Raw genomic sequence first — 25648 nt, 5'->3', positions numbered from 1 at the left:
CGGCGCTGCGTCAAGTGTTAGCTGGTCAAACCGATGATGATAATAATAATAATAATAATAATAATAATCCTCGCATTTGATATAACGCCTCGTCACGTCTTCCAGACGCCCCCAAAGCGCTTCACAGAAATAGACTGTAAAGCGAATTGACTGGTATGTTTGTGGGTCGAAACACGGGAGGGTCAGGCTCAGCGTCAGCGAGTTCAAAATCCTTAATGCGAGGCTCGAACCCACACCTTCCGACTCCGAGGCCAGAATGGGTACCAACTGAGCAATATGGACGCTTGGGCCATCTGGGAAAGTACGGTGACACGATACACCTCATGCACGCAGTGTATTGGAAAGCAAACCATCCAGTATCACTGGGTAAAACATGTAGTTGTTTATTGAACTGACCAAGCACACAATTTCTTAGGCACCTTGTCACGCTCAAACAGTCCTCACTTCACAAATCTAAACGCGAGGTCTTTTTCGGACCAGGTCCTCCTCGGGAACCTCCTGAGACTCAGCCGGCTCTCAATGCCACCACTGGATCTTGCTGTGCAGACGGTCTCTGACAGGTAAGGGGATAGTTTATACAAAGAGTTTTGAAGTTGACATCAAAGCTAATGTTATTTTCACAGTGCTGTTGCGGTCAAGAATCGGCTCTACGTGCAGCTGACACATTAGGAATCACAGGCTCAGTTACAGACACGGTAACACACGCCACACACACGCCCGTCACAGGTAGCAAACTCCAGACAACTTTTCTTGAATGCTAATTTATTGCAGCTGGAGCTTAAGGGCTTATAGTTACACCAATAATTATCACCTTCCCTTCTTTCCTCAAGAGATTTGACGCCTTTCTCCTTCTATTATGCATAGCTCCCAATGCCCCGGGTGCCTTCTGGGACACTATTCATTGGCAAATTAATGTTGGCACACTGGAGAGCTTGAGGTGGGGCTGCATTCACAGCCTAATCCAATGCTGTCCTCACCCAACCCTTCAGCCAGGGGTCACTGGATAGCGAACAGGAGCTGAAAAATCTCATTTGCGATCCCACCCCTCCAACCAAGGCATCTTGAGGCCAATTGAAGAGGCCCCTTCTTCTGGCGAGGATCAGTCACCTTAGCACTTCGGACGGGGATCAAACCTGTGACCAGGGATTGAAACTGGGACCTGGGATCAAATTGGACAAAGCCACTGAGAAGGTGCCACTGAGAAGCCTTGATTGCTGGTAAAATGGCAACGTCCTTTCACCAGGGTGGATGGTAGGTGAGCAGGATCCATTCCTCCGGGCAGAGAGTGCGCATTCCGTTCCAACAAGGTTTCGCTGAGAATTTTCACGTGTAGAGAATACATGGAATTCTCAGTTTGGTTTGGATACTCTTGGGCACGATGATGGTAATGGTTTGCCGCATGTGTCAAGACACCCGGTGACAACAAAAAAAACACCATCGGGGTAGTGGCACTCACAGGGTGCAGGGTGACATATTTATCCTGGGTCAGTGGTTTTTGATTGAAATTCTAACTTCCCAGTCCCTTGCTCAAAGAGCAGGTTTTCACCCTTGAGCCCAATGAGAGACAACTGGGTATTCAGCTGGGGATGTACTCAGGTTCTTCACCTGACAGCTGCAGGTGTGCCCATTCTCGTAGGAGTCGATGCTAACAGAAGCTGAGAGAGGGGGTGGGGGATAGAAACTGTGCTAAATTTATGTTTCTTGTTGGAATCGTGTAGAAAAGACCAACAACAGAGCTGGGTGACGGAACATCTGCAGATAGTGCTCTACAGAATGGCAGGAGATAGGACTGAACAGAGTGAGATAAGAAGAAGGCAGAGCTTTCCTAAAATATCCCACAGTGTGTCTTTAACCCAAGAAGTATCTTCCATTCCCAATTGCCAAATATTCGAGATTACATCTGGTACAGAATCGTGGAAAGTTTTGTGTTGAGCACTTGTGTGATCGAAACTACCTTTTACTTGATTCATTTGGCACATGGGTTGAGCCTCAGATCACTCAGAGACATCCACTGAAGCCAAACCCAACAGTGAGTACTCTCCATTGACTCGTCCCTCCAAAGCCAATGCATTCTGTGGTTCTCAATGTGTGAATTACATGTGGATTACCCAAGACCGTGTCAAATTTACAGCCTTGAAAATGTGAGCTGTGTACGAGCAAAAAGATCACGATTGAGCAAATGTCTTGTTGAGGAGTGATGCAGTCAACTGTGCGTCTCATCGGATCAGGTAGGATCCAATTCTTACGTTTCCTTCTCAAAGGGATCAGATTTTAAACCTATTGTCCAACCTCGTCCCAATATACATTTGTAAAAGCAGAAGTGGACCAGTCACTAGGCAGAGAGTTAACGTTTAATTTTGACTGGTTCTATGCGAAGGTAATAGCGATTATATTTGCTATTTTGTGGGTAACACATACATTCTGGTATGGAAAGCACCCACAACATGAAGGGATATTGGTACCTTTTGAATGCGGAGTTAGCTTGTTCCCTGACAAGCATTGGTGGCCGTGTGCAAAGTACAAGGTGTTGGGAGTGGGGGGTAGCAGGTCCGTCAAAAATATATCCTCTATACTAAATTAATATAGCTGGGTGTATCTAAGCTCTAAAGGTGGGTATCTTCTTCAAAATTGTCTGGGTCGTCTTTCGAGCGTTTATTAATCAGGGCGTTCCAGCCACCGCTGCCGTCGATCGCGTCCCCGTTCACGCTCGGCTTCTTCTCCTGCATCTCTGAGGTGCTGTCTATCGTTATGTCCAGGGTGGGGTTGTCGTGGCAGCCGTTCTCAACGAAATGGAGTTCTTCTCCAAGTGACTAATGGGGGTAGGGAATAATAATGATTGTAAGACGTTGAGATATTGAAAAAAATTACGTTCCTACCCCCCACTCCCTCCACCAGCCCCACACACGCACACACACGCACTTTTTCCTCTCTCAAGTTTCTATGGCATGATTCTACGGCAGCCAATTTGTAATTAGCAATTATCTCACAAACAGCCATGAAGTGATTGAGCAATATTTTTTCCTCTCTGGGGGATTGTCAGACAGGACACCGAGGAAAAAAAAAAATTCCCTTCTCTTTTCCAAAAGGACGGCACACCCGGACAATGCTGGAGCGCCATCTTGAATTGGCTTTTGTCTCTAGCCTTAGAAGCAACCGATTGTGCGATGCTATTGCAGGCGCTTTGCCAAGTTGAGGCCAAATGCCAGGACGATTATCATTATTATTAGCAGCAGCAGTCGCTGTCATCAGGAAAATCAAAGGCAACCTGAAGGCAGCTGTATTTCCGCACGGGAAGACATTCAGTCACTGTCAGAAGGCAGGTTCAGAATGCGTTCTAACAATCATAATAATAACAATCCTTGCATTTGACATAGCGCTTTTCACGTCTTCTAGATGTCCCAAAGCGCTTGTCACAGCACAGAAGGAGGCCATTCAGCCCATTGAGCCTGTGCCTGCTCTTTGAAAGAATTATCCAACGAGTCCCACTCCCCACAGCCCTGCAAATGTTTCCTCTTCAAGTACCTATCGTATTCCCTTTTGAAATCTACTGTTGAATCTGCTTCCATCAATCTTTCAGGCAGTGCATTCCAGACCGTAAGAACTCTCTGGGTAAAAAAAATGTCTCTCCTCTGGTTCTTTCGCCAATTATCTTAAATCTGTGCCTTCTGGTTACTGACCCACCCACCAGAGGAAACAGTTTGTCCTTGTCTACTCGTAACAACACAACACTTACCATGTTCTTGAGCTTTGGGAGACGACGCTGCCAGCAAATATAGATCAGCCCTGAGACGATGATGACCACACAGATGGAGCCGATGATAACCAAGACAACAAAGAGCTTCCCATAGTCCCCGCGAGACTGGCTGGGCCGTCCCTGACAGCCTGTGGCGAAGGTGACATTGTGGACACCAATCTGTAAACAGACGAGTGTTAATTCCAATGTTAATTCCAGTTTTAGACAAAAGTGCAAATAGAAAATTTGCTCTCGTTTTCCTTCTCTCCAAGTGTTCTCCTCTTCGCATGCCCCGATAAAGAGAGAAGGAACCTGCTCCGCTCAACAACTCCCCCAAAGTTAAGGCATCTTATAATAATTAATAATCCATGCATTTGATTATAGTGCATTTCACAGCCAAACATCTCAAAACACTTCAAACGATTTACTGTAAAGTGACTGTTTTTAGGTAAACGCAGCAAGTTCAGAATGAACACATCAGAAAATATATAACTAGACATATCAACCCTCACCTCTTTCAAGTTTTGCTTGATGTCTCCCAGTGTAGAAAGGACCTCTTTCGCTGGTATTATACCTAAGTTAATCAAAAACACGTTTAGTAAATACAAGTTCAATAGAACCATGATTGAGAGAACATTTTATCCTTTTATCGCTTTGGACCTTTCTTATTAATAATAATAATAAGCCTTGCATTGGATATAGCACCTACAATGATCCTGTATTGCAACACTGCATTATCACATTGTGCTGTTAAACTTTGACAAGATCTCTGAGGCTGAACAGAACATTTTCAGGCCTGTTTCAGTCACTGTCCTGAAGAACCATGCAGAGAAGGGGGCAAAGGGTATTCTGGTCATGCCCATCTCTCTTCAAGGACAGCAAGATCTCAATGCAGGTCAAGCTTGGGGCATATAAGACCTTTGTGCAAACAGTCCTCCTGAATGTTTCTGGGTTCCTGGGGAGGTTTCCTCCGGCTTATTGGTGCAGTCTAGAATCAAGCAATGAGGTGGATTTGGGCAAACATGGAAGCGACTACAGGGAGGGAGGGCTCCTGCCTACACTGATCTGTCACTGAGCTCCCTGGAGGCAGAGGTGGCTTCACAGTTCCTGCCATCTACTTAGTAAGGGCTCAAACCTGTGCTTGTCAGATGTCAAACGACTAACTAGTGTCTATCCTCCTTGGGGGGGTGGGGGTGATGGAGGTAAACTAGATCTGCTTGAAGATGAACTGGCTCCAAGGTGACATCTTTGGGAACAGAATTTCAGAATTGAGTCATCCCTCTGCTGGTCTCTGTAGTCCAGTTCCTGAGCCAGGCAGGTCTTCAGGACTCCAGGTCACTGCTGACGACAGCACAGCCCAGGCTGGCTCATCAGCAGGACTTTGAAGGGCAGACCAGTCACTGGGGGCAGGGAGTCATCCCACTCAGCTCCTGTTAACTCTGCAAACCAAAGCCCTAACAGGTAGGGTGGTCCTAGCTGACAAGCTGAGGGAAAGCTTGCCGGACATTGCCCTCAATGGAAAGCTATGCTGTTTTAGCTGTTTAGACTCAACGCACACTCTGGGGTCCCCAAGACTTGGCTCTTGCCAACCTGCGCCTAATACTCTCTGGAATTAGATAAGGAGAATGCGCCCCTCCAGGAAGGGAGTGCGCATTCCATTCCACTAAATATCTCTGGAATTTCCACCGATAGGTGGGATGCATGGAATTCTCAGCTTGGCTTGGAATACGCTGAACACAGCGATGGGTTTCTGTACGTGTCAGACAACCTGGCTGACCCAAAAAAAAAAAACCGTCTCAAAGACGATCACCTCGGTCAGTGGCCAGCATCATGAGCAGGTGTTGATCGTCCTCGCTGCTGAGTGAGATGTGCCACAATTCCTCGGGGGTGCTCAGCGTCCCGGAGAAGGCTCCTGCGACCATCTTCAGCAGCTTCAATCCGTTACGAGATCGAAACACTTCCTGAAAAAAGTAGAATTACTACTGTAGTTTGGGATTGTGCATCGGGCTGCAGTAGCGCACACTGCCCACAATATGGCGCTCACGTCAACAGTATAGTACCAATAAATGAGCAATTCTGGTATTGATTTGTCAAAGAGTTTAACACTCTGCGATGGGGGTATTTGGGTGGGTTCTGTGGAGGGGATGTTAATGGGAATAAACATTGGGGGAACAAGGTATTTGAATGTAAAAGTCAGCAGTTTTTTTCCCGACGAAACGAGAACTTGTGCCTTATTTTAGAATATCTGATTCGCGGATACCACAGTAATAATTCTTGCGTTTGATTTAAGCGCCTTATCACATCGTTGAGACATCTTAAAGCGCTTCACAGAACATGCTGTAAAGTGACTTGGCTGTCCTTTTTGTGCGTGAAACAAGCCAGCCAATTGCACGCAGAAGCGTCCCACAAAAATAAGAAGAACTCGGTGACACAAACGCGTTGTGAATTGAGTCACCAAATTCTTCTTATTTTTTGATTATTACCCCCCCCAGAAAGCGATCCGCCAATCGACGAACAACTGAGTTCCTACTTACTACTGGGTAAACAGAGCTGTGCGGAGTAAGGAAACTTGCCTACAGCTTTGCTCTCCTCGGGAATCAAACCCGGGTCCTCTTGTTTGCGAGGCGAGTGCTCTAACCAATACGCTACGGGACTCCTCATATGCTACTGATCTCTGTGATGGCGGCAAATAGATTTTGTCAGTCTGTAACTTCTGTGCCTTTGGCAACAGACATAATCCCAGGCCTGTCATAGAGGGTTTCATTACCATGGAGCTGTGAACTCTCCTAGAATCCCTTTATCCACATATTCGCTGGCTCCAAGGTGACGTACTTGGCAATGGAATGTTGGAATCGAATGAATTCTCCGTGGAGGTCTCAGTAGTCTGGTTCCTGAGCGAAGCAGCAGGACGTGGAGGGACACTGCAAACAGGAATTCTTCCCACAAGGCTCCTGTTAACCCCGTTAACCCTTAACAGGTAGGTGGTCCGAGCTGGACAAGCAGTGGGAATCTTGCCAGTGTTCTCAATGGCAAGCTCTGCGGTTTTGAACTTCGGCAGTTACCCTAACGTACTCTCTGGAATCCCCAACCCTTGGCTATTGCCAACCTGTGCCCAATATTCACCAGAATTAGGTAAGCAGGGTGTATGCCTCCAGGGAGAGATTCCACCAGACAGAGGAGAAATTTCTATGCACACAAATGTGAAACTCTGTTTGGCTTGGATACTGTTAGCACAGTGATGGATTTTTGCGTATGTCAGACACCCACCTCCCCGAGTATAAAAATAATAGAGTATCAGTTATTGCACTGAGAGAGTAAAAGCCAATATCCTTCCACAGGAATATCTCACGAGGGATCACTGTAAACGTGAGAATTCCTCGCTCACCGCTAGACTCCATTGTCACATCACTCTTGTCTTTTTCTTGCTTTACAATGGCCAATATTCCTCACAACTTCCCTCTCCTGTTCCTCCCAAGCTCCAAATCCTCCACATTGTCTTCCCGGGAACTCACCGGGTCGAAATCAAGAGTCATCTTCTTGTACGAAGCTATTTAATACTCACGCACTCTGTGTTTTCAGTCAGGTTCAGGATGATGTAGCTCTTCCCTGCTAGTTTACTCCAGTCTACACAGACAACCTGCAAAAGCCAAAGGCAAGGATAGTGTCAGTCACAAGACTAGAGAGATTCTGGCAAAGAAAGGCCTTCGACCTGTTAAGTTTTCATTCATTAAGTTTTCAACAGTAGGAATACCCACCTACTGTTTTCCTATCACACCAATTAAATGCTCTCATTCACTTTTCTTAGAATCCCTCGTACGGCTGTTAGCTACCTCAGCTTGCTGACACTCGCACCCCTGGGTGAGATACGGGAGAAGGCTGGCACGCCTGGAACTAGACCTTTGGTGGAGAAATGAGGCAAAAACCTTCAGGAAGGTGGGCAGGAAAGGGAAAGAGAGGGGCAAAAAAATTTGAAGGAGAATAAAATTGGTGGGAGAAGGTTAAATCCTGTAGCTGAACGGTTAGAACACTTGCCTCGCAAACAAGAGATGTTGGGCAAGTTTCCTTACTCCACACGCCTCTGTTTACCTAGTGGTAAGTAGGAACCCGTTCGTTAGTTGATTGGCGGATCGCTTTTCCGGGGGTAATAATTCCTTCAAAAACAATAATAATAAATTGGTTACTTTGAGACGTCTAAGAGACATCATAAGGCGCTATATTAAATGCAAGGATTATTATTAAATATAACTGTGATCTAGCTGTGAATGGGTTAAATACATTGGTCCAGTCTCTCCTTCTCCCAGACCCGTCTCTTGCAGTTTATAATCTCATCAGAAACCCTTGACTGCATTCAGCCCTGTGCCCCTTCACTCCATCAATTAAGCAGTGCAATGGTAAATCATTTCATACATTAGCTACTGTGCCATTTAGTTTTCCCTATTTAACTCTTGGCTGTGCTGTCCATTTTCTTAGCTTGTTACCTCCAATCCCCCAGGGGTGTAGACCCTCACTCCATCACCTTGCCTAAGTGGACGTGCGTCATGTGTAAGGCCAGACATTGAGTGTTGGAGGACACACCAGACAGACTGAGGACTAACACAGCACAGACTGAGGACTAAACTTAAAATGTGGTCACTCAATCCACGACCGGTTGCGGGACACTCCTGTGCACAATTGGCTGCCGTCTTTTTCCCCCAAAAATCAACTCAGTTTACAACATATTCTTTGAAACACTTTGAGACACCTCGAAGACATGATCAGGCGCTCGTTTATATCAAATGCAAGCACAGACTGAGGACAAGCACACAGTGTGGGGGTGCATATGGGTTTGACGGTGGTGTGGGTGGGGTAAGAATCATTTCTGATTTGACAATTAAAAACATTATTAGAAACTTAGGAGCCACGCAATGACTGACACCTGCTCTGAGGCATCTTGACATTCTGGGAATCATTGTTAAGGAACGAGAAGAGAAGACAAATCAGAGGCTAAGGGTGTTTCTCAGATGTCCCCGACCCCATTCCTCTTCTCCTCCAGCAGCTGGTTACAGTGAGAAGCAACAACAACAACAAGATTTCATTTATAGAGCGCCTTTCACGTCGGGAGGACGTCCCAAGGCGTTGGACAGTTGGGTCGGGACCCGAGCAGGGGGGAAATGGTCAGGGGGAGGGAAGGGAGGGGGTAGAGAGTCGAGAGGGGAGCTGAAGGCACGGTCGAAGAGAAAGGTCTTGAGACCGGCCTTGAAGGAGGAAAGGGAGGAAGCGGTGAAGGCACTGTCGCAGGTCGCTGCCCAGTCTTGAGGGGTGAGGGGAGCGCGGAGGATGGGTATTAAAGCTGCAGGAAGCATATTGCTTGCCAACTGATGTCACAGCGGCATTGACTGTTCCCATGGAGATGGTCTCAGCCCGCACAGGCCTGGGGGAAGCGTGGCAACAGGTGGCAATGGTAGGGATTCGAAATGAGGCAAGAAAATAAAAAAAAGATTAAGACGCAGAGACGGCAGACCTGTCAAGGTTCCTAGAGCCGTCAGAGACGACGGGAAAATGAAACAAATACAAAAAAAACTCTCAAAATTTAATTGGTATAGTGCCTTTCACGTCGGGAGGACATCCCGAGGAAATGCAGGCAAACTGAACGCTTCATGTTGTGAATGCACTCTGCGCTCACGCAAGGCAACAGCTCAGATTGGTTATCATGACAGCAGCAGAGCTCCTGAAAACATATATTATGACTCATGATAACTCGGGACTTGTGATCAATAATAAGTGGATTCTATCTCTTCCTCCTCTACCACCTCTTCTCCCACTCAAAGTGCTGTGACATTAAAAAAAATCTTTGCATTTGATTTTGCACCTTTCACATCAGGAAGTGGTCTCAAAGCGTTTCACAGGATTTAGTGTGGATTGTTAATTTCATCTACAAAACACAGTCACTCCACTTTACAGTATATCCTGTGAAGCATTTTGAGACATCCTCCCGATGTGAATGGTGCTATACCAAATGTAAGGATAATTATTATTACAACTGAAAAGTGAAATGAACGCGATTGAATGCAGCAGCCAATTTGTACACAGTCACGTCTCGAAGTACTTCACAGAAATTGCTGTGAATTGCAGCGACTATTTGGAGGTGGATGCGTCAGCCTAATTGCGTACAACAATGTCCGACAAAACAGCCATGCAGTGAATGATGAATTTTATTCAGTGCTGTAAGTTTCTATGAATCTGTGCTTCACTGACTTGTGCAGAGGTACAAAATGGTCAATCTTTACATGAGAACCTAGACTGTGGCTGATTGACTTTCATAGCCAAGCCTGATCCAGTCCTCACCGATATCCTGTGCATTTTCTAGTCGAGGTCATCCGCTTTGGGAAGGAGCGGGAGAGAATTAAAGGTGGTGGGAATCCCAGCAGTTAGAACCATTTTGCCTGGTTGTCCATTTTATAATGCTAAACTTTGAACATCTCCTCCTTCTTCCCCCCCACTCTCCCCCCCCACCCATGTGTTCTTCACGGCTGTTGTAAGCTACTGACTTGCCAGAAAATTACAGCCTTAACTTTTCCAGCTCAGTGAATTCACAGCCCATCGAGATGCCTAATGCTGCCTCGGCAAACATTACACTGATGTTTTCAGTCCAAAGCACAGCTGGATAGAACCCAAGAAAAGACTGATCTTTCCCTCAATTCCAAGCTCTAACCTTATCTTTTCCTGCATCACACACCGTCTTGCCCTCTATTTATCCTCCCAATACTCTTGTCAACAACAACAACAACCAGCATTTTTATAGCAGCCTTCACATAGAGTAGTGTCTCAAAGATGGGATCGGATTGGGGAAGGGGTAGATGGCCATTGGTGTTTGAAGAGGTAGGTTTTCGGGCGGAGTTTTGGAAGAGTTAGAGATTAATGGCCAGTGGAGCTGGGGAGACCGGTCAAGAGTGCTTTAGCGAAGTCTAAGCGGGAGTAACAAAAGTGTGAATAAGAGTTTTGTTCGTGTGATGTATGAGGTAGGGGCAGAGCCGCCGTCGTTCGGGCGAGACAACAAAAACCGAGATCCTGTGGCGCTACTCAAAAAGTAAAGAGGGTTTCTCTCTCCCGGTGTCCTGGCCAACAGTTCCCCAGATAAAATGGGTCGTTCACTTCATGGCTGTTGGTGGGGCACTGTGGAGCCGGGGACAAATTGGCTGCTGTGTTTGCTTACTAAATATATGATCACTACACACTACAGTCGGAATCTCACTATAACAAATCCTGCTTCGAACAAACCCCCCGGTTTTAATCACCCCAAAGGCAAGACCTGATTTTTGCATTCTCTTCGATAGCCAAACCATATAACAGTCTTTTCTGCCGGTCCGTAAGTGAGGGGTTCGCTGTAGTGAGGTTCGACTGCAGAGTGAACCTCGAAACATCCTCCTGACGCGAAAGTCCGCAGTATCAAATGTAAGGATCTTCCTTTCTTTCTTCTTCTTCTTACCTGCGTGGTGTCCAGCGGTAGTTCCGAAGCCGCGGCAGAGCCTCTGTCGCCAGGAACGAATTCGGTCTCCGCTGTACGAGCTCCCGTATCCTCTGCGGCTGAACTTGGGAAGGTGACAGGTGGCTCACTCCACCCGGTAGTAGTGGCGGGGGGGCTGGAAGCATCGTTGCCCCCGACGACCGTGGAAAGAACCGGAACGAATCCGACGACCCTCTCGTCGGTTCCGGGCGCGACGGTGAGAGGCGGCGGCCGGGAGGCCGTGGAGCCGGGGACAGACAACACCGGCCCGGCTGCCGTTACGCCGACTGATGGTGTCGTGCCTTGGCCGTCGCCGTGACCGAACGCAGGCCACTCACTGGTCGGCCGATCGGCAGCCTCGCCCGAGTCAGACGACAGGTCCCCGTGTGGGCCGGTTGGAGCTGGTGCTGAACCGGTCGGAACCGGAACTGGGCCGGACGCAACCGGCGCCGAACCGGTTGCGACCGGCGCTGGGCCGGCCGTCACCGGCGCCGAGTCTGTGGGAACCGGCGCCGAACCGGTTATAACTGGAGCTGAACCGGGCGCAGCCGGAGCTGGGCTGGTCGTGACCGGAGCTGATCCGGTGGGAACCGTCGCCGGAACCGGGGCCGAACCGGTCGTCGTCACCGGAGCCGAGGCGGTCGTCGTGGGAGCCGGACCGCCGGTAGCGGCTCAGACTGGTTTGCGCCCGGCGTGTTGCCGCGCCCTTCGGTGCCCAGCGGCAAAGGACTCGCTGTGTCAGAGTGCGAAGGATTCGGTGAAGACCTCGATGTGTGAGCTGCAGTGGACGCATTGACGACAGGTATGGGCGAGGTTCCCGCCGGGACGAGGGGAGAAGGGGCACCGTTACCTGCAACGAAAGCGAAGTTAGTTCGCAGTCGCTATTTCGGGAAAGGCACTGATAAGTTCCGTGGCCGTCCAAATGCCCGGTCGTTCGCACTGAACGGAAAATCCAGGGCTGCGTAGATGGCGACAGTAAGCTTCGCTGTGGAGAAAGGTTACGCGGTTCGTACATTCTTAGGACAGGGAACACCACGAGGGCAGCAAAGAGGCGACTTAAGAGAACCACAGAAATATACAGCGCGGAAGAAGGCCATTCATCCCATCTTCTCGGTGCCGGCTCTTTGAAAGAGCGATCTGTTCAATTCCATTGACCTGGGTTTTCCTTCTCTACCTCCCCCATACCCCTTCTGATTACTCCCCCTATATCTTTCGTAGTTTCCCTTTAGGAGGGGAAAGAGACTGACGTTTTCCTCTCTGTTTGTGGTTCTATCTATCTCCATGACTAAAATACTCTCTACGTTTCTCTCTGCACTCGCGTGCAGGCACTCCCGACCTCTGGAAAACTGATCGTTCCCTGGGAAGCCTTGGTACGGATCAGGTGTCTGTGCAGTATGGACAGGAATCCACCTCCCCATGCTGTTAAGTAACCTCTTAGATAAATGACTTGCCAGGCAACGAGTGGGAGAACCATTACGGCCTTTGGAAAGGGCGGCACGGAGAACCCACGAAAAGGTGGCTTCGTTAGCACAATGCTCACTGCCCTCCTGTTATTATGGCAATGACTTACAAATTAAATTGTAAAGTGCTATTTCTTGTAGCATATCAGATATAGACTCTTGTGCATGCCACACCTGACTTTGTCCCTGCAGAAAGTCCTCAGCCTCCTCTCTGACCGATACATGTGGCACTTACACTGTGTGCTTGCAGTTCAGTCTCAGTCACTGTTGATTATTTCTATGTTTTCCTGGCTCTAGGGGGTGCGGGGAGGAGGAGATGGGGGTGAGGTCTCTGTCACCACTGAAGGAGACACAAGTGCTCTCCACAAGGCTTTGCCCTGACTATATTAAAATGGGTTAACTCATCTTCTGCCTCTTTTGCATATTTCTTTATACACTCACAACTTGGTAGTCTTCTCTACACTGGCAATCACCACAAGGGGGGTTGTGCAATGATCTGCACCTAATTTGGATGGCTGTTCAGGTAGACACTAAAGATCCCATGGCACTACTTTAAAAGAGAACTAAGTTTCTCCTGGTGTCCTGGCCAAGAACCCCCCCCCCCCCCCCCGAGGAAAACCAAATGGTCATTTACTTCATAGCTGTTGTGGGACATTGCTGCTTGCAAATTGGCTGTCTCGTTTGTCTGCGAATACACATTCACCACAATTCACAGGAACGTCCTGTGAAGTGCTTTGAGACATCGTGACGATGTGATAAGGCGATATATCAAATAATCACTATTATTAAAAGAGCTCAGCCAAAAGAGATGAAAATGTGAGGGGGGGGGAGGGAGAGAGAGGAGCGAAACACCAAGTGCGGGCAAATTTAGTGGCAGGGTTGGCTGTGATTTCACCCCTCCTCCATCAGGAGGATGTTTCCTGAAGCCGACTGGGAGCCTGTGCGGGCGGAGCTGAGGGGCTGGTGGTGAGGCAACAAAGGTTACCACAAGTGCAGAAGAAACAACAATAAAATTACATTTGTAAAGCACCTTTCACATCGGGAGCACGTCCCAAAGCGCTGAACAGTCGGGGATCGGGACCCGAGCGTGGGTGGGGGCAAGGTTGGGTTAAGGGAGGGCAGAAAGGTGGGTGGGTGGCTGAAGGAGGGTCTTGAGTCGTGCCTTAAAGGAGGCAAGGGAGGGAGCAAGGCGAAAGGATTGTGGGATGGACTTCCAGAGGGTGGGGGCGGAGAGGCTGAAATCCCGTCCGCCTCGTCGGTCACCAAAGTGAGGACGAGGAAAAGGTGGAAAGGGAGAGAGAAGAACTTTGGGATAGCTCCTCTCTCTCACCTCCCCCCCCCCCCTCACATTTTCATCTCTTTTGGTTGATAATAATAGTGATTATTTGATATATCGCCTTATCACATTGTCGAGATGCGGGACAAGCAGTGAACACGAAGCAGGACATTTTTTTTCTGAGGGAGGGGCTGGGGTGGTAAGAATAAGAATAAGAATCCTTGCATTTGATATAGCACCTCATCACTTCTTCTAGACGTCTCAAAGCACTTCACAGAATATACTGTGAAGTGAATTGTGGATGAAACGCGGCAGCCAATTGCGCACAGCAGTGTCCCACGAACAGTTGTGGATTGAGTGACCAAATTATTATCATTGTTTTTTTTCTTGAGGGATTACTATCAGGCCTGTGGAGTAAGGAAACTTGCTCAAGGTTTCGTCCTACCTGGAATCGAACTCAGGTCTCTCGCTTGTGAGGTGAGTACTCTAATTATTGAGCTATAGGACTCCTTTTTGCATATAATATAAAAGGAACTTGGGAGGGGTGTAAGGTCAGAGAGGTTGAGGGTGGGGCGAGGCCATGGTGGGATTTGAACACGAGGACCAGCATTTGAATCAGGTCATGTGCAATTGACATAAGAATGTGAACAGATCGTGATGTTGACAGCAATTACTTGTGAAGGGCTTTGAGACATGTCAACATGACAAGGCAATCAAAAAATTCTAGCTCCTTATGTCCCAGCCCAGCGAAGTGCTTATGACTAGACAATAAACCCAAGAGTTGGCAGCTGTAACCTTCCCAGTCTATTACTTTCATGATGGATAAGCAGCTGAGTCATTATTATAATGATTAATATTATTATTTTTTTTGGAGGGGAGAGTGCGAAATTTTGGACCATTAACAAGGAGTCCAATGGGCTACAAAATTATTTTCCTTCACATGATTGATCAATGATTTTCATTAAACGTATCGTCATTCTGCAATGCTGCTGAATCCGAGAGTATAGCATCTGTCTAGCTGCCCTGCAATGCGCCATTAACTTCTGGTTAATCAGCATTTTACTGATTTATCTTCTGCAGAGTGCAATTGTGCCAAACCTCCTGAACACTGGAGACCTCGTCTGTTGGCAGTCCCATCACTGAGAGCAACTTTTAAATAAAAAGCAACATATTGCAGTTATGCGGCATTCACTTTCCCCTCATTCTCTGGAACTCAATTTCTAAATCCTTCCTTCTCTCACCCTTTGTCACCATTCCCCCATTGGAGCTCTTTACTCTAATCCCATTCCTCTGTTCCCAACATGTCCGTGATGCATTCGCTCCCCGCTGGAGCTCTCTAATCTACTCTAAGCGCTCTGGGATGCTACCCTGTGTGAGGGGCGCAAGTTGTTGTAATCGTATTCCTATTTCCCATACCCTCTCTGTACTAGTGCTTGTTCCCTCCATCCACTCCTCTCCCCCCACCACTGGAGCTTTCTCCTCTAATCATGCTCTTCCCCCATCATGTCTGCACTGGAGCTCTCTAACCTAATTCCATTACCTTGCACATTCCCCCATTGTATGTGGTCTGTGCTGGTGCTCCGCCACTGGAGCTCTCTTCTCTAATCTCATTCCACTTCTCTTTATCAAATATTTATTCAATTTCCTGCTGAGGTGCATGGTTTAAAAACCCATCTCTTTACGGTGCCTTTGTCACCTTCCAGCCCTCCCTGCTCAGCATGTGTAGTGGACTTTGAGACATTTTACTACGTGAAATAATTTTCTACGCTGTAGAAGTGCAAGTTGTTGTTTCCATAAAAAAAACATCTCAAAGGGCTTTACAAATAAAGTGATGGACACCGAGCAGAGAAATGAGAGATTTAAAGATGTTGACCAAAGGTACCGTTGAAATCAAATGCTTTTAAGGAGGTTTTTAAAGGCAGTGAGAGAGGCAGCAAGGCAAAGGGGTTTTGGACGAGAGGAAACAGGAGGGTGGAAATTGGGAGCACGGAGCAAGCAGTGGATCCAAATTGGAAGAGTGGAGGGTACGGGCTGGGGAAGATTGAATAGGGATGTGAGGCAAAACCACGGAAGGATTTGAAGACCAGGATAAGGATCTTAAACTCAATCCTCCAAGATACTGGGAGCCAATGCAGCTCAGTGTGAAGGGTGGTGGAAACACTGTGAAGTGACAGAAGCCTGCAAATTTCTTGCCACAAATGTGACTGAGTCATGTTACCTCCCAACTTCGAGTGCTTTATTTCTGGTGAAACTATCACCTCCGTGTGCTAAATTTGTACATTCCAAAGACATGCACGGAATCATAGATATCACAGCACAGGAGGAGGCCACTTAGCTGAGCATTCCTGTTTTGTGTCTCATAATCTCTCTGAGCTCACGCCTGAAGATTGGCCACTTGGCTAAAATGAACCCAGAACGGTGAAAAGCACCTGCTCCTGATAAACTAAATCAAGATCCTTGGAGATGCACCCAGCCCCTTCCTGAAACACAGAGCACCAGAGTGGCCAAGTGTCTCAGGAGGTAGGTTTCAAGCAACACAGAGAACTTTCATTTTGTAGCAATACAGGGAAACCCCAGTCACAATGCTATAGTGGAGTTCCGTAGCATAGTGGTTAGCGCGGGCAGGGCAAAACCTTAGGTACGTTTCCTTATTCCACCTCCTCTGTTTACCTCACAGTAAATAGGAACGCAGTTGTTTGTTGATTGGTGGATCACTTTCCGGGGGGATTTAATCCCTTCAAAAAGTTTTTTTTTTTAAATTTGTCATTCAATCCACGACTGTTTGTGGAACATTGCTGCGCACAATTGGCTGCTGCTTTTCGTCCACAAACGACACAATCAATTCACTTTGCAGTACATCTTGTGAAGCACTTTGAGACGTCTTAACAACGTGATAAGGCGCTATATAAAATGCAAGGCTTATTGTTATCTTCAAGGACCAAAAGCTCCCAGTGTTCCAAGCAAGCATGAAAAAGTGGTCGACCTGAATTGTTAAGGTTGCCTCTGACGTTGCTTCCTTGCTAGTCAGTGTGATGTACAGCGCTTCTGGTTAGCATGGCTCCAAGGTAGACCACAAATGTATTTACGCTTAAGCATGGCATTTTGACGGGGTTGTCTTGTATTTGTTTAGGAGCCAGGAGGTCTTGACCAGAAGGTACTTCTAGACGTTAACTTCTGCACAGATTTAATGGAAATCAAGTTATTCAAATCCAGCACTGTCGTGGAAATATAGGTCAGCTGTAATTAGCTATTTGTCTGGGCACTTCAATGTTTTTTGAGCCCCCTGGCACCTATTCGATTTATTAAATGTAGGGCTCAGGTAAGGATCAGACTGATCGGGATTTTGTTTTTTAAGTAGCTTACTGATCATCTTATCTGGGCGTAATGGGACCAGGGAGCAGTATAAGGTATAGAGGTCCCTGATTGTTCAAAGGCTAAAACACTGTGCTGATTTAGGCTCTTAATTCACTTTTCTCTTCATCCTTTCAATCAATGTCCTTCCATTTTCTCCACGTTTCTTAAAATCTTTACTTTCCAAATCTATTTCCCTATTGGAACACCACCATTGACTCTATCTATTGTACTATGGCGTCAGCCTGGCTTAGTCAGATAATTGTTAATGAGCCATCTGGGGACTTTGAACACATTTCATCTAAGCTGACAGTCCAGTGCAGTGCTGGGAGTGTGCTGAATTGTTGGAGGTGCTGTCCTTGAACCGTGGTCCCATCTGCATGTTCAGGTGGATGTTAAAGGTAGTATGGCACTATTCAAAAAAGAGAAGGGAGTTTCTCTTTTCAGGTGTCCTGGCCAACAATCCCAAGGATAAAACTGACCATTCACCGCATGGCTGTTTGTGGGCCATTAATTACTGTGCGCAATTTGGCTGCCGCATTCACCTACAAAATGCGATGGTCACTTCACTACTGTGCACAGTGAATTCTGTGAAGCAAGAGCTCTGTCTGGTGAAAGTATTCCTGTGGGACTAACCTGAGGATTGTCCAGGCTCTTCCTGAGACCCAACTTCCCAGGACTGTTGGGACTCTGAACTGTTTGATTCTTCTTGAGGTGAAGAGACCACGGGCACAACCTCAGGATCTGAGCTGCTGGATGCCTGACCCTGCATCCATTCCTCACTGTGCTCTTCTACCAAGGCCACCGATGTAAGTTCCTGGTCAGACATGGTGGTGTCCTGTGTCACAGAATCTCCTATCCAGTTCTCCGTGCTGGCTCCTTCTACCACGGACAAAATGAAACACACACATCCTGAACGGAAACAGGAAAAAAAAAGTCAAGAAAATGTCCAATAGATGTTAAATTGATAAGAACAGAAACTAGACTTAATCTTAGACAAAAGGCAGAGTAGCTGAAATTTAACAAACGAGTGGGATAGCCTTGAAAAGAATGGGAACCAGCTCAAAATGCCTCACTGTCTTATTAGTCTTAATTGTCTGGCTCAGTTGGAGAGCGAAGGTTGTGGGTTGAAGCCCCGAGTCGGGACTTTGAACTCAAAGTCTAGGCTGACGCTCCATTGCAGTGCTGGGGGTGTGCTGCATTGTTGGAGGTGCTTTCCTTCTGATCAGACGTTAAACCAAGGTTATGTCTGCCTGTTCAGGTGGACATTAAACATCCTATGGCACTACTCAAAAAGAAAAGGGAGTTTCTCCTTTTGTTCTGACCGCATTTTGAGAAGCACTTTGAGACGTCTTCCTGAGAGGAAAGGGGCAATATCAAAACTTAAGAATGTATTTATTTGGAAGGCAATATAATCTTTGTAAGTCAATATAACTGTGTGACTGGCTCACCACCCTCCCCCACCACCATTTTCCACCTCCTTCTCGTACTTCCCGGAAGAAAAATCTCTTTAGAAAAATCTGTAAATGTGAAGATTTCTCCTCGGGCAGCGGCATCCTGTCTATCACAGGGTATCAGTCAACATGGCCAGCACACTGGAAATCAGAGCCAGCCTTCATATCCCAGGCCTTGCTGAGATCAAAGGATTTAGATCAAATAAAGAGGAAGTGATGTGCTGGTGATATATCGATCCCAGGACGCAGGGAACTCATTGCTTGTTTAAAAACCTGCAGTTTGCTCTCCCCACCCCACCATGGCTCAGTGGTAAGATCGCTGCTGAGTGAGATACAGATCCATTCTCAGCTGTGGGGAGGAAATACAAGGCAGCTCAGCACCCCAGGGCTGGCTAAGGAAAGATGTTTGGATCCATGGTAACGTCCTAATGTGACACCTGGCTAAAATCAGATTGGGGGTGGGGGGTGGGGAGGGAGGGGGAGAAGAACTGACTCGCGCACAGGATCCATCTCCCAATTTAAAAACATGAATTAAAAACATTAAATTCTTGGTTCTAAAAATTGTACTGAATAGAACTCTTTTGATCAGCTGTGCGGTGTGTGGGCAGATCTGGACAATCTGAAAGGTCACTTCATATTGCAGTTTTTTTTGTCTTGAAATTAATAATTCTCCAGAGAGAGAGAGAGAGAGCGAAGGTGAGGGAGCAAGAGAGAAAGAGAGAGTAAGAAAGAGGAAATGAAAGAGATAGCAAGACGATGCAGTGCTTCCCCCCAACACTGCACTGAAGAGTCAGCCTGGACTGTGAGCGCCACAATTTTTGGGAAAGAATGGGCTTGAGTCAGTGGATGGCGTGAGGACACTTCGATTTCAGCACAGTGAAGACGACGGGAAGAGGTGCAATGAAGATAGCTCAATCCAAGGCTCGAGAGGAACAAGAGAGGGAATTCTGAGAGGTGCGATCGTTGGTCACCCAGTGACATTGAGAAAAAGAATGAAAGAAAAAAAGAGAGATCGAGTGAAAGAGAGAGAGAGAGAGAGAGAAAAAGCACTGAAACAACCGCATTGAACACAAAGGATTAAACCTGTTGCACCAAGGGCCAGTCATGCTGATTGAATGGTTTGCTGAAGATGTACCTACAACAAACGGAAGGAATTCAATTGATTTTTTTTTACCCCTTTTCTTCCTTCGCAAACATTAAGTGACTCGGAAAGAGCCTCTGCCGACCACAAAGAGTTCAGTCAGCCATCATCCCAGCCACCTCCCGGCACAGCAGCCACAATGCTGTCTCATCCTGAGGCAATGGCGAGGATTACTGTAAAACTCCTGTTCGCTTCCAGCCGGATTAAAGCAGGCACTTTAGTGACCATCCTCAGGGAAGGATTCTCAATGGAGAGACGATTCATTTTTGTCTCCAGCCTGACATCAGGTTAATGAATAGCACTGAGGAACAGGAATATTGGATGATGTTTTTTCCTCAATCAGCTGGGACCCTGAGCTGGGATCAGTCGGCTCAGCATAGACTGGGAATCAGACATACACTTTTTCCAGTCTGACTTTTGCGGTCAGTCAGGTGTCTGACACGTGTGAAAACTCATCAACGTGCTTACGAATATCCAAACCAGTTTGAGAAATCCACATATATAGAAATTTCCCAGTGACTGGGATGAAATGTGTGCTCTCTGCCTGGAGGGATGCGACCTGCTTACCTAATTCTGGAGAGCATTAGGCACAGGTATGTGAAAGCCAAGACTTGGGGACCCTAGTGCACAGCTGAGGGTTCAGATACCACTAAATATTTTTAATAGTGTTTAAATTCTTCGCAGTGGCTGCAAGTTTGACTGTCTCTAAGTGGACATATTGGATAAAGGGTCAGGGAGTGTCGTGGAATAGTAAAGAATGAAGAGAGCACAAAGTGTGGGCACCAGTGTACCTAATGCTATTGGTATCAAACCGATGGGAATACAATTAACTCCACAACTTTCTCTCAGTGGCTCAGTTGGCAGAGATCCAGGAGAAATATGAATTGAGAGTTGACAGGCATTGAATCCGAGGCTGTACTGAGTTTGTTGATCAGCCAGGGTGTGAGCTAGGGTTGTGTGGAGAAACTTTTACCAGTCTCAGTTTTCCCATTCAAGGAAAAATCAGCGGGATTGGGAGGGAGGCACTGCTGCTCATTGTTTAACAGGGCCCTGCTGCGTTTCAGTTTGGACTCAACTGTGATGCCCTTATGGTTGACTAACCTGCTGAGGTCCAAAGTAATAATAATCCTTGCATTTGATACAGCATATTCCTAGTCAAGACAGTGTCTGTCTCAAAGTGCTTCACAGGATTTATTGAGTGCAGTGACTGTGTTTGTAGGCAAAAGCGGCAGCCAATGTGCACACAGCAATGTCTCACAAACAGTGGGATGACCAATTTTATCTGGAGGATTGATTGGCCAGGATACTGGGAGAAACTACCTTCTTTTTCGAATAGTGACACGTGATCTTTAACGTCCACCTGAACAGGGAGAAGGGACTTTGGTTAAACGTCTCATCCAAAGAACGGCAACTTCGACAATGCAGTTTATTGGCACTGTATTGGAGCTTCAGCCGAAATACTGAGCTCAAAGCCCTGACGCAGGGCTCGAACCCACAACCTTCTGAAGCGAGAATGGTACCAACTGAGCCAGGCTGACCACTAAACGTCCCGATTTACAGCCGGGCCAGGAGGTGCGGGATAAATAATTGCGTTTCTCCCACAAAGTACACAGAAGTCACTACGCTTTACAGCATATCCAGTGAAGCGCTTTGCGACATCTCAATGTTAAGACGCTATATCAAAGGCAAGGGTTATTATTTATTATAACCAATGCGTGTGAAACCCCCCCACCGCCCACCCCAACTCCCGCAGCTCGAGCCAGCGCCTGAGCAGAGGTGGGGAACAAACCACCAGACGTACATTAGCAATGAGCTGTCCTTTCACAGTCTCTCACAATTCCTGTCCTCTCCACCGTCACCGTTGCAATGGACGCTGTCGCCATGACATCCGTGTGTAGTGCTGCTCGCGGGACAATGGGTCTCGCTCTGAATCCGACGAGGATAGAATGAGTTGCTTCTGCTCTGTAACTTGGTTACTCGGAGAGGCAAGGCGCCGAGACAATAGCCGAGTTACAGATGGCCTGACCCTCACTGACCTCTCGGATACAGGGCAAAAGAACGTGTCGGATCACCTCACATCACAGCCCTTGCTACTCTTTTACCCGCATCTGTGGGCATTTAATTTGTCCCTGACATGCATCTCAAGTCTCCTTTAGTGCAGAGAGCTTCAACGGGGGGAAGTGAGCACCAGCGCAGACCCAGTGGGGAAAGAGCAGGGCATTGGGATCAGAGTAGATATATTGTTATATATTATTCCCTTTTCACCCACAAAATCCACTTTACAGCATATTCTGTGAAGCGCTTTGAGATGCCTCGACGACAAGGCGTGATAAGGCGCTACACCAAATGCAAAGATTATAATTATGAAAGCACTGGCGCAGACAAGTGGCTTTCTTCTACGCTTGAACTCAATAAACTGCAAGAACCTCAATAAAGTACGACATCAAGCCATAAGGGGCAGATTACTCGTCTGAAAGATGGCAACACAGAGTTCCTGGTGCCTGACCGATAGCCTGTATTAACTTCAGAAAGGTGTTCATGTCTTGCTGAATCACCTTATTATTCCTTGACAGAATGAACGACGGTGACACAGGGCAGAGGGAGAAAACCATTCACTCTGTAAATGAACTTGCCCTGACCCTGCTGAGAGCAGTTTCTTCAGCTTGTGTACAGTGTCTGGTGTCTATATATAGGCACTCGCCGTTACTCAGCGATGCTTCTCTTCAAAGAGGCAGATCACTGAAATCACGTGTAGCTGGCATGAGACGCTGGCGGCTCAAAAACAAATTCTTCCTCCGCCACTACAGATCACTCACCTCTGCTCCTCGCTCGAGTGTTTGACACATAATAATAACAGGAGAAGGGTGCCTCACTTGAGAGTCTGTTTCTCCTATGTGAGACTGCAGAGTAGGCCTGTCAAGTATTCTACATCCTGATGTCCAGACACATCCCACAAAATATACAGTCAATTCACTTCACAGTATATTCTGTGAAGCGCTTTGAGACATCTCGAAGACGTGATAAGTTGCTATGTCAAAAGCAAGGATTATTATTATTGCAATAAATACAAATACACACACTCTCCCTGATATCCAGACACATCCTCTATACATACGCACACACACACACACAATGTAGATAACATACACCCCACCTGATATGTAGACAAACACACATGCACTTTCCAGAAGAGCTGATTGGCAGCCTGGTTTCATGTAAAACGTTAGAAGGTATAAAATGGTACAAGATCACAAGAGAGCGGTTCAGACGAAGAAGGCCTTTCGGCCCATTTGATCTCATCCTTCCAGAATCATCCCCGCCTTATCATCTTTCCATTCCAGCTGTCTCTCAAATGAGTCCAGAATCCGGGCATCAACACCCACCCAATCCTCTCCAATCCTTAATTACCCTCTGGGCAAAGAAATACTTCCTGGTGTCAATCCAGAAATTATCTTTTGCATCCGTGGACCTCTGTCCTCTTCTTCTGATATTGCACATGTATTTTTTTTCTTGTACTGCTACCTCAGCCTATCTGACATGCTACTCTTGTCTGACCTGTATTGACCCACTGACATTGGCAATGGCAGACTCCGTACTTGTACTTTACAGAGCTGTACATCACGGAGTCATGCCATGTACAGCTTACACCAAAACACCTATCTATCTCACTGGCTACTTCACTCCTAAAACTGTTACTTGGCAACACCTACAATAGCGTTCCCTTGTTCAGGCAATTCTGAGCCCTTTACAAAGACCAGATGTACTGGAAACAACCTGGTGTTGTGTACAGTTCTAGTCACTGTGATAAGGAGAGTTATTACAGCATTGGAGAGAGTACAGCATAGATTTACAAGGATGTTACCAGGGAATGAATGGATGCAGTTATCAAAGATTAGATAGATTGGAGCTTTTCTCTCCAGAGTTGAGACGATTAAGAGGGGACAATCTAACAGAGCTGTTTAAGTTTATGAAAGGATTTGATAAAACACTGATAGGCTGATCACACTGATTACTTTCTTATGCAAAACAGTACCCGTTGCCTTCGTTCCTCCGGGTCTGGCCTCCTCCTCGTCCCCCGAGGACAAGAGGACCTAAATATACCCATAGAAATGTACAGTGTACATTATACATGTACAGTGTACATGTATAAGGAAGTATTTCGGACCATCGTATTGTGCTGGCTCTTTTAAGAGCAAACCTTTCAGTCCTATTTACCTATCCTTTCCCCATACCCCAAAGTTTACCAATAAGCTAACTATTAGCAGATCTCATACGGAGTTTAGGAGGAACCTCTTCATGCACAGGGTTTTGAGAATGTGGAATTCACTGCCGGAAGCTGTGATTGAAGCAAAAAGCATCAACGTACCTAAGAGAAGACTCGATGAAAGCGTGAGGGAGGGGAATTGGGTGTGTGAAGGCTCGTAGGAAGTATAAAGACTGGCACAGACTAGTTGGACTGAAAGGCCTGTTTCTGTGCCATACCACTCTGTGTTAACGATGAGTTTGGATGGGGAGGGGGATGAAACCCGAGCGGAAACGTGTTTGTTCATGGGAAAACCAGCAGAGAGAGTTTGTTGCTTAATCACATGGCAGAGGGATCTAAATTAATGACTCATTCAAAAAAAATGCAGGCAGGAACCAAATCAATTAAACTTGTATTAATCTAGAATGTTATGTAGACGTTTGCAATCCAATATACATGATCAATTTCACTGCCCTACATTTAATGCAAATTTGATTCTGTCTCCTGTTTCCTGAGGGTTAAGGAGGGACAATGTTAATAATAATAATAATCCTTGCATTGAGACGTCTCAAAGCGCTTCACAGAATATACTGTAAAGTGAATTGACTGTATTCTGCAGGCGAAAATTTATTTCCAAATTATTGACCTTGCGCACCAAAGATTCCCAATTTCTTCCTTTTAAATAAGTTAAGTTGAAGAAAACTTTGACACTCAGCAAATGGGGGAAGAGAGAGAGAGAAAGAGTGTGGAAGAAAACTTTTCTTACTTACCCAAAGCACAAAGGAGGGGTTGTGTAAGGCTCATCATGGTCGCAGTAGGTAGGTGGGTGGGAGGAGGGAGAAAGAGATTATTTATATTTTTGGCTGTTCCTTCTTCTAGAAGTGAGATATATCTCCACCTTATCCCTGCCTTTGAGCTCAGCAAAAACAGCACTTGGGGGCTGGTACCTCGCCTCCAACCTCAGCACAGCTCAGGGACACACCACTGACCATCTCAGACGTGCTTTGCCATTCACAGAGAGGGAGGGGGATGCTGTGATCCACACACATCCACCATCACACAGAGAAGGGGGAGAGAGAGAGAGAGAGAGGGGGGGCTGTGAATGAAACGTCGCTGCTCCCTTAAATGCAAAACCCCCTACATCCACCAGAACGAAACTTAGTGAAAATGGACAAGGGAGGCTGCTGAGATCTGGAGTCGAGATGAACACAGGATCTGCAACCTCAGCTCTGCCTCCCTTCCCCTCTCCTGGTGCTGCTGGTGGTGGTGCAGCAGGTGATCGCTGCCCTGTGTCTGTGCCAATGCTCAACTCCGCTATTTCTTTGCAGATGCTGAATAATTGCATTTGGTTGCGCAGTGTCTGCGTCTCTCTCTCTCTCTCTCTCCCTCCCTCCCTCTCTCTCTCTCTCCCCTACACATGCTCTGGGTCCTAAATCCTGCCTGCCATCACACACCCATATATATATATATATGCACACACACACACACACAGTAATTGTGCTTTGGC

The 25648-nt window shown here is 46.8% G+C and overlaps 1 protein-coding gene across 1 annotated transcript; it reads right to left on the bottom strand.

The window, feature by feature from the left end:
• Positions 1 to 359: 359 nt before the first annotated feature.
• On the bottom strand, positions 360 to 25395 carry podxl2 (podocalyxin-like 2). Its single transcript, XM_042339703.1, has 9 exons — positions 24912 to 25395; positions 17940 to 18215; positions 11844 to 12066; positions 11199 to 11775; positions 7296 to 7370; positions 5544 to 5694; positions 4246 to 4307; positions 3734 to 3913; positions 360 to 2810 (listed from the first exon to the last, which is right to left on the bottom strand). Exons 1-9 carry the CDS (start codon positions 24946 to 24948, stop codon positions 2604 to 2606), a joined length of 1788 nt encoding a protein of 595 aa, XP_042195637.1. The 5' UTR covers positions 24949 to 25395; the 3' UTR covers positions 360 to 2603.
• Between the last annotated feature and the right edge of the window lie 253 nt (positions 25396 to 25648).

The sequence above is a fragment of the Callorhinchus milii genome, unplaced genomic scaffold (assembly GCF_018977255.1).
Source record: "Callorhinchus milii isolate IMCB2004 unplaced genomic scaffold, IMCB_Cmil_1.0 Scaffold12, whole genome shotgun sequence".
NCBI lineage: Eukaryota > Metazoa > Chordata > Chondrichthyes > Chimaeriformes > Callorhinchidae > Callorhinchus > Callorhinchus milii.
The sequence above is the reverse complement of the archived record's forward strand: the minus strand, read 5'-3'. Positions and strand labels throughout refer to the sequence as shown.